The sequence below is a fragment of the Cyclopterus lumpus genome, chromosome 2, assembly GCF_009769545.1.
Source record: "Cyclopterus lumpus isolate fCycLum1 chromosome 2, fCycLum1.pri, whole genome shotgun sequence".
Lineage (NCBI taxonomy): Eukaryota > Metazoa > Chordata > Actinopteri > Perciformes > Cyclopteridae > Cyclopterus > Cyclopterus lumpus.
Genome location: NC_046967.1, coordinates 4,778,274 through 4,788,157, shown reverse-complemented (window position 1 = coordinate 4,788,157; position 9,884 = coordinate 4,778,274). Strand labels below are relative to the sequence as shown.

Below are 9,884 nucleotides of genomic sequence, written 5' to 3'. Positions count from 1 at the left end.
GATCCCTGACTGGCTCCTCCGATTGGCCCCTTCCAACGACAGACTACCGCAGACAACCCTGATGAAGCCCTTCGGACTCTGGCTCTGACTCTCCGAAAACCCTGACCGCCTTCCTGCCCTGGTTCAAAGTTGTTTATATGTCAAGGAGGGTTGGGTTTTTATTTCAGAGAGCCAAATTAAATTTAAAAAAAATAAGAATTACCCAAAAAAATTGATTAGGTTTTATTTTCTGTTTTTTTTTAGAGAACTGTTGAAGCATGTTGAATGTTTACTAGGAACAACTTGTGTTAATCTTTTTCTTCTTCTCTCTCTATCTATTTCTTTCTCTTTCTCTCTGTCAGTGCTGCGTCATATAGAACATCATTAAACGTATTAACTTGTAAAAGATTGAGAATTTTTGTAGAGCGTAGTTATTTGCATATTACAGCTGCGCAGTGATGCTATCGGCAGAGTGTGTGGTGGGATGTAGCCAAAGTATCCAATTTTGATAATATATTTTGAAAAGAAAAAAAATTGGACCGTTCTGCTTTTGTCCTAATTTGCATCGTTGTCCTCTTACAAATCCAATCTCTACCCACAACTCTTTGCTGCATCACATGACCCTTTTGAGCCAATGGTATCACTCCTAGAGCCTCCCTTCTCGTGTTCATTTCCTATATTTAAATTATCGCTTATATTGCATGTGTTCAATGTTGTGTCGTCGTGCATTTCAGTAAACCCGTTCAGTGTGCGTGTTCCTTCAAATGTCAGTGTTGTGTCTTTGTGCTCCCGTATTTTTTCCGAAAACTTTCTCAACATTTTTGGCCATTCACGTCTAGTCCTATACTTCCTGCCCAGATGAGAAACTTTCCGACATAGCCTCCTTCTATCAACACCAATCATTAGTATTTAGATGCATGAATGGAAATTAGTGAAAAATCAGTGGCTAAAACACTAACTGAAAATTAAAATGATTGTTTACTAACTTCTTATTAGACTGTATTTGTTTTTGTACAAGGACTTTTGTGGTTTAGCACATTAGTCGACTACGCGGCGCTCATGCAATAGACTATTCAACACTTTACTCTGGACTGCCTCTGATGTGGGAGGAATTAGTTGGACTTAAAACGCCAAACGTTGCATCCAAACCTTTTCGGCTTCCTTCCCTTGTGTTGGACAAAAATAATTTCGGAGGTCCTTGAGAAAACTTTTGAGAGGGGGCGAAAAACAAAGGGAAAGAAGCCGACTCGTCACGCCAAAGAGGCCTGAACGTTTGGACGAAGCCGAATGGTATTTTTTTGGGGCCAAGGAATGTTCAGGGGTTCATTGGGAGGGGTGGGGGGGGGGATGGGGGACTGGGTGGACGTGACCACTCAGTCTCTTTTTCAAGATTGTTCATCTCGTCTTTTTGTTTGTCACACGGTTGATTTGACGCTTTAGGTTTGAATGTCTTTTTATTGTCGGCGACTCAATGGTTTTTATTTGAAAAAGGACAGGTTGGATGACAATTCCTGCTTCGCTGGTTTTCGGTTAAAAAAACCAGCATGTATTTATTTATGGTGTGGTGATGCACATATATGACTTTTTGGTTGTTGATAATGAAACTTAAGCTAAGTTAGTTTTGTTGTATTGTATTTCATTTGAGAGGGAGGTGTGGATGCTATTTGGTATGGTTCAGTATTTCAACCATCCCTCACGTGTTTTACCGATGAGGATGCTCTAAATACATTTGGACAGCTTGAGTCGTCTCATTTCCGATCAGCTGAATTCAGTTTTGACATAATACAAACAGCTGTTGAATGTTATTGTGGAATCACATGATCTACTGTCCAACACAGCAACATTCTGAATTTCCAGTGTCTCAATTTCTTCATACATAGCACTACTTCTGTTTTATTTCTAGTAGCCTACGCTGAGCTTAAAGGAAACGTTGGCCATTTTGGAAAATATGTTTTTTTAAATTTCTTGTCAGGAATTAGATGAGAAGATTGTTTACCACCACCAAAAAGCTCACAAGTTAACATGTTTATCTAGTTTGTTAAATGGCTAACAGTTTCCCCTTGTTTTCAGTCTTCGTGCTAAGCTAAGTTAAGCTAACTTTCCCCTGGTTTTAGCTTCATATTTATCAAAGAAAGCAAATAAAAATCTGAGGGGCTTAAAATATAATTAAATATATATTTTTATATTAATATTATTGACATCAAGCAACCAGCAGAGATGCCAGTTAGTTAGTTTTTCCTGATCAGGAAATAGTCTGGCTCATCGTCGCCCATTTTACATGGACCTTTTGTTTTTACACTTTAGTTTTGGTAAAAAAATTTCAAAAAACATGTTCATTTTTAATTAGCGAGCTTTAAAAGAGCTGGTAAGCAGATTTTGTTACCTTTGAACAGCGCTAGGCTAGCTGTTTCCCCCGTTTCCAGTTGTTATGCTAAGCTAAGTTAGCCAGCTGCTAACAGTAGCTTCATATTAAGAGTACAGGGATGAGAATAGTTTCAATCATCTCACATAACTCTCTGCAAGAAATGGAATCAACATATTATCCAAGAGGTCAATCTTTCCTCTAACTTTGGGTCTTAAGCGCTTCGATGACATAAATGTGATTATGTACATTGACAAATGCTGTATTGCTATACTGAACCATGCATAGTCGATGATTATTCTGCAATAATTCTTACATTTTTATGTGAACTCAAGTAGTAGTGCTAGCATTAAAATTATGAATTTGTGTTTATTTTTATTTTGAGTTGTCATAGCTTGTATTTCAATGGGAATGTTTGTCAAATGAATCAAATGAAATTATGTTTTTGGGCAAATTTGCTTTTTAGAACAGTTGGCTAATATCTAAGAGGGCATTCTTTCCCAACAGTACTGTAACAGTAAAGAACATCCTCAAGGGTATAACAGCTTTTATACAACTGTTATCAGTGCATGTGTACCTTGACATGTTTGACTCAAATTGGTACACATTTTATAAGCATTAAAAACATAGAAAAACAAGGATAGCTAATGCTAATTAGCACAGTTTGCACGTGCATTTGACAAAGATCTTGTTGTGTGAATTTGGTGGCTATGGCAGTGTGATTTCAATAACATCGATATTCATGTGTTACTCAGTGTTTGAAAACTGTATTTATATTTGTGTATATGCCTGAGTATACTACAACTTTGAAACAAACTGCAACTAATGCAATAATAGGGTGCAATGTGCAATTATTTATTCTGTTATTATTAGCATAGATACAGGAGAGCTGTGTAGCTTATTTAAAAAACTTCTTTTGTTTAAAATCCACTTTCCATGTAGTGGCAACAGCAGGAAAAAAAAGAATGAATATACATGTTTTTTTTCAGCTTTTGTTTGTGTGTATTGCAGTTTTGGGGGGAAAAAAGTGATAGGACTTCGTAACTATTTTCGATTGATTTATTTGCTATGTGCAGATCTATATTAGTTGTGAGTAATTACATGGGTTTTAATTTCAAAGTGTTGGTAAGTATAAAAACAAATAAAGTTTCATTTTTTTCTTTCTGTGACTTGTTTTTCACTGGTTTCTCTTTGCTGGCTCTTACAGAATATGAATGACTGCAGATCATTTCATTACGATGTCTGTGCACACATCAAGGTCCGATGAACCACGAGCTAACATGGGCTGTGTCCAGCAAAAATACCCCCGGGGGGATGAGATAGTTACTGAATACAGTTCATTATTTGATGGCAAAGTGATTATGGTAATAGGAGGGGAATCTCTTCTTTTTTTATAAGATAGATGTGTATCTTTGATGGAACAAACACTAAAATCAGATAAAAAGGGTGATTAAATATGACCAGTCATACAATTATTGTCTAAACTCTAAAGCATTTGTTGTAAAAGAAGGGTTCAGAGACCTTTATGAGGTCTTTTCGGAGTTCTGTGGAGGCGTGCAGCACATCATTAGCTATTTTTATTTATATTTATACCAATTAGAGAATGTTAAGGATGACTATTCAAACGTTTCTTGCTCACACTTCGTAGTTCATAAGTTACTCTACAGACATTATCCTCTTTGTTCTGCCCCTATTTCTCTTTTTTTTAGGCTCCCTCCTAAAACCTTTCAACTTTGCAATTCCTATATATCAAACTTGTTCCTTTTATTATTTTCTCCACGAACCAGCCACACACACACACACATGCACACACACACACACTCTTACACACACACACACACACACACACACGCACACGCACACGCACTCACACACACACACACACACACACACACACACACACACACACACACAGTGAATAGTTTATAAACAGGTTCTCCTCTTGACCTTGACCGTAATATTTGATATTTGGAAGGATAAACCGTTCCGTTTCTGGATTTGTTTTAAATCGGAGAAGATCCTCAAGGAGAAAGCTCTTCTTAATATTGTTTGTGGCAGATGGGGAAGCTGACACTTTGTTGGGTAATGGTTTCTGGGTGTCAAGGGTATGTGTGAGAAGTTGATAGTCAGGCTATAATCACTGGCAGAGATCCAGCGCAGAGCTTTGCAAGAGCCTGACTGAGGAAAAGTCAGGACACATTCTTTCACATTGTTATTGAATAAGAGAATCTCATAAAAAAAAGGACATTTATTTATAGCAACGAGGTGCCACTGATTTGAGTTTAACCAACAACACGTTATTTTAACAATACCTCTTTATAAAACTATGTTTACATTTTGGTGTAGCAATACTACGATACCCATAAGCCTCGGCTGCCATTGTTATGAAGATCACGACATAATAGTAAAATCCAGAATGCTTTGCTCGGGCGCTCGAGCTGTCAGTCTCTTTATATTTTCTCTCCAGAAAATGAACCAGACTTCCCAAAATAACTCCCTCACCATCACAAGTCTCCTGGAGCCAATGATTTATTTAATAGCGAGATGTGACATACAGCTTCCCAATGACGTGAGAGGCTAACAGTATAAATCCGGAAATGTGCTGCATTTAAGAAAGACTTATCCACCCTTTGCTGTTGCCAATTCAGAAACTGGGGCAAACATCTCTTCACAAAGCAAATTAAAATTCAACGTACATTGAATATTGTGAGGCCAATACACTGGGCATCAGTCAATTTACCTCCAACACCGGTCCATGCCATCACTCAGCAATGCTGCAAGCTACTTATAGACAACCTTCTCTATAATGCAAAAGACTGATGTCAAAGCAATGAGGGAGACGACGTGCAAGTCAAAAAGTGTGATGACATTTTTTTCCCTGCAAGTGCGGAGCAATTCGATGCAGAGCGAGTGATGCAATGTCAGATAGTCTCTGCAGCGGGGGGGGGGGGAAGCATTATCAAATGTACCGAGCGTGGCTTTGGAGAGGTCAATATATACTGTAGGGCAGCGCAGTGCTGCTCTCTCGGAGTCCCTCCTCACAATGTCATCTGGCAGGAAGTGCAGAACGATGTTGAAGCAATGGCTCGACACAGAGGAAGTCTGTTGTTAAATAGGCCTCAAGAATTATGAGAGTCCATAACCTGATATACAGGTTCCCTGAATGGGCTCAGCTCCATATCATTCTGGGGAGGAGCAGGGATTTATCTAAGAGGGGTCAGGAAGTCTGCCAGGAGTCCGACAAAGATTAGTCTGTTAAACAAATGGCTTGGCAGGTCTCAAGCATCTTAAACAAGCAACTCAGGGACGGGAACACATTTACGAACGTGCTTTTGGGATTCTGGAGACTGTCACAATAAAGAATGCACGCTGAAATGCTTCAGCAATCAATGATTCTGCCTTTCAGCACAATGGACCGGGCTGAACTCTGCACATTTAATCATGCTGGTGCTTTGCAAAGCGCCGGCTGCATTCCGTTGCTTTGTGTCACTGCTTACAGCTAGTACCTCCATCAGGGCCGGACAATTGTAATCAATGTTTATGGAGAATGACAGTGGGACAGGAGCGGCACATGAGGAGGCGGGGCTAGGTTACCAAAATGGGGTTCAGGGACGTCTAAGGTAGACAGGCTTTAATGTCGCTTTTATTTGATTTTAATTACTGATCACAGGCTTCATTCTAAACGTCTGTTTTGTACCTCAATTATATCACATTAGTGACTGTGATGCATCTATTAATATATCTGCCATGCATGAACTACATGCATGCACATAGAGGTTATTTGCAACATGCTGCCCTTTGTGTGAGTGGTCATTTGTGTGCTGTTTTTACACGACACATTGTCAGACAGGGACACATATTTAAATTAAATGTGCAAAGCAAGACAGAGGAGACTTCAAAACATGAAGAAAAGGTTTAGATGTCATTACATTTCCTTTGAATAAAAATCGTTTTTTAATCTTTTGCATATTTAGGTTCTGGTGTAATTAGATGAATTAGCTTAGCATAAAGACCTGAAACCGAAGGCAACTGCTAGACTTCTCTGCCACATTTATTTGATAAGTTACTCAGATAATTAGTTTATTTACAAATCAATAAATGATGCTTTATTACAGGTTGAACTGCACAGCAGCATATAAAGTAGGTTCCACCTTTAATTAATTAACAAATTAACGTGCTGAACACATGAATGCATCAATAAATATATCAATATAATATGATACTGATTCTGCATGATGCCCTTTTTACTTTTGGTACTTAAAAGTATATTTGGATTCTACTTTTAGATTTAAGTAACATTATTAAATGCACTACTTTTATTCGTGAGTCCTTTTTTTCTATTATATTGACATTGTGATTAACAGACTGGATGAAGTTTGACTTTGTGTGCCCGTGACGCGCAGGTTCACGTCCCGTTTAACGGAGTGAGAGGAGGATGAAACGGGACCACAGAGGCGCAGCCTTTGCGCATATCCACACGCACACACACGCGCGCGCACGCACGCACACACGCGCCGAAGGACACACAGCTGCTGCTGCTGCTGCTGCAAACCTGCACTGACACGAGGTTGCAAACTACCATCAAACAGTTGGATCCGGACTCCTGGACTGACTCCGGGATTAGTGCCGCAGACCTGCGTTCATGCGCACAGGATGATTTGCGGGTTTATTAGTTTATTCCTGGATATTTAAAGATAAGAAGCCCCGTGAATGCACCGTGACAGAGTGGAGCCATCAGGTAGGTGTCTTTGCGTGGACTTTAATCCATCAAGTTAATTGCCTTGATCGGTGGCAGATAGAAGTATCATGCCAGTAATGTGAGAGAGGAAACAGCCAAAATTATTAAATAGTTTTTTCTTTCCAGCGCTGGTTGTTCATTTGAAGATGATAGTTTGGCACCAACTGGGCATCATCATTTATACAGTTATTGATTTGAAAAAATGCTGTCTCAGATATATCTTTTAATATTCTTAAGTGAACTTTAAGAAATTGGCTGCAACTATTTATATTCCTTTTCGATTAATCATCTAATTAGTTTCTAGATTGATTAATCAGTCCAGTCCATTACAAATTGGGTTTATCAGAGTCCAAAATGACATCTTAAATGTCTAAAACACAAATAACAAAAATATTGGCATAATTAGCATAGAGGATAACTTGTGTTATATTTAAAATCCGATAATAATCTTATGATTCATGCTGTCTGGATCTTGATTATCTGAGTTTTGCACCTCCAAATATATTTATATAATATTCCTGTCTTTTACTGTGACATTTATCTTATTAGTATTATTCTATGACTCCTGGAGAAATCTGAAACTATTTCTGAACGACTGACATTCATAATCTTGATCAAACAGCTGCTTGTCAGATGCACTTTGTATGGTTATCTTCTCTTGTCCATAGTAATTTGGATTCTGGCCTTTTACTGCTCCTACATGCTTCTCTGTTAATCTTAAAGAGTACAGACAGTTTCTATTTCATCACAAATCACAGTTTTGAAAGTTCATCTGCTGCATATTGTTGAGCTTCTTTAATGGCATCTCCTCAAAAGGGACAGATGCTGATTGAAGAGACTCCTACTATAGAAACATGCTATTATTATGATAATGTTGAACTTTCCTTGCTTCTCCTCAGAGGAGGAAGGTGACTGAAAAGGGGAAAGGGTGGAGAAAGTTAACTGAATATGTGCTGTAAGATGATACGCCCAGAAATAAATCAACATTAAAAAACAATCAGGAGCATATTTGAAGATAAGAGTTGTCCGCATGCATTTTGACCTTTTTAGCCTAAAAAAATACAAAACAAATAGATTCCTGACAAGCTTTGACATTTTCTCTATCTCACCTTTTATCTCCCTATGCTTTTATCTCCCTCTCTTCCCATCACAGGTTTCTTCCAATCAGGCAGGAACACATCCCCTCCCACCCTGGATGCACAACTGTGATCCCTCCAAAGAAAACTGCGTTGCACTCTGACATTTCATGTAGCTCGTATGCAAACCTTTGGACATCTGCTGCTTTTTGAGTTGCATCAGGGTTGCCTTTCCACAAATGATGAGCAATAATGTCAGAGTAAACATTGAAACGTGCCCCGAGGATGCAACTTGAGCCATTAACGCTGAGACGAAGGGCGCGTTGGCACCAACTTCCCCTCTGCACGAAGAAACGTTGAGCCCGGTGCCGCGATGCCGACGCAGAGGACTGCGGCTGAAAACTGCAGGGTTGTCTGGCAGGAAAGTTGAAAGCTAGCCCAAGTTTTGCTGAGACGCAACGTGTCATTCTGCGAGGCCGAGCTGTAAAACCGTCATAAAACCACTATATAAAGTCAACTGGACTTCCCGGATAGTATTTCATGTCTCGCTGGTACCAAAAGCGTCGCATACCCCGCCAACGCTTGTGTTGTTTTAGCGCAGGGCTGATTTCAGTCCGCTCATGGGGGCCTCTCACAGGGGCAGGTTGGCTATAAAACCTCTCTCCTGTGTTTCTCTTTCACTCGTGGGAACGCTGTGGGTTCTGTCTGTGACCATGATGGCGTATGCCTGCCCCAACAACTGCCAATGCACGGACAGGAACGGCGTGGTGGTGCAGTGCACCTCGCGCAACCTGGAGAGCATTCCTTCCGACTTGCCCAAGGACACGGTGGTCCTCCTGCTTTCATCTAACCAGATCAGAAACATCCCGAAAGAGACCTTTGCGGAACTCCACCGCCTCAGGGAACTGGACTTGTCTCACAATGCCATTGAGAGCGTGGAGGTCGGCGCCTTTCATGGAATTTCCGAGAGCCTGCAGACTTTGGATCTTTCAAACAACCACCTCAGCAGCCTCCCCAAGGACACCTTTGGCAAGCTCTCCGCCCGCGTCCGACTATCCCACAACCCCTGGCACTGCGAGTGCTCTCTGCAGGAGGTTTTGAGGGAGCTGAGGCTCGACCCCGAGACGGCGAACGACGTTAGCTGCTACACGTCGGTGCAGGAGGAGTACGTGGGACAAGCGGTGATCCAAGTCCTGGACTCGGGGATCAACTTTTGCAATTTCCACCACAAGACGACGGACGTGGCCATGTTTGTGGCCATGTTCTGCTGGTTCTCCATGGTGACGGCTTACATCGTTTACTACATCAAACACAACCAGGAGGACGCCAGGAGGCACATGGAGTACCTCAAGTCCCTGCCCAGCACCTCCCACGGTAGCAAGGACTATGACACAGCCAGCAGTGTGTTCTAGTGTGTCCGAGTAAAGATGGACTGTAGATATTTTATTGTTCTTTGGTGGTAACTTAAAAAGGTAAAATCATCAAGTTATCAAAATGATAAATTTACAGTACCTTCACTGTAAAACTGTGTTAACCTGACTATGATTTACAGTATGATACTGTCACTAATTGTGTTTTATAGTACAATACTGTAAACTACTATAGTTTATAGTAGTAGGCAATGTTTAATATATATATATATATATTATATTCCCTGATAATTATTACTGCAAATGTAAACAATGGTTTACTGTATTTGTTATAAGAATATTTTACTATGAACAATTAA

The 9,884-nt window shown here is 40.1% G+C and overlaps 1 protein-coding gene across 1 annotated transcript; it reads left to right on the top strand.

The window, feature by feature from the left end:
• Window positions 1-8,775: 8,775 nt before the first annotated feature.
• On the top strand, window positions 8,776-9,567 carry LOC117746025 (leucine-rich repeat-containing protein 3-like). The gene has a single exon (XM_034554779.1). The coding sequence runs from the start codon at window positions 8,776-8,778 to the stop codon at window positions 9,565-9,567; it is 792 nt and encodes a 263-aa protein (XP_034410670.1).
• Window positions 9,568-9,884: the final 317 nt, after the last annotated feature.

What these genes read in the sequence shown, in the direction of transcription:
- LOC117746025 (XM_034554779.1), top strand. Translation starts at nt 8,776, where the DNA reads ATGGGGGCCTCTCACAGGGGCAGGTTGGCTATAAAACCTCTCTCCTGT.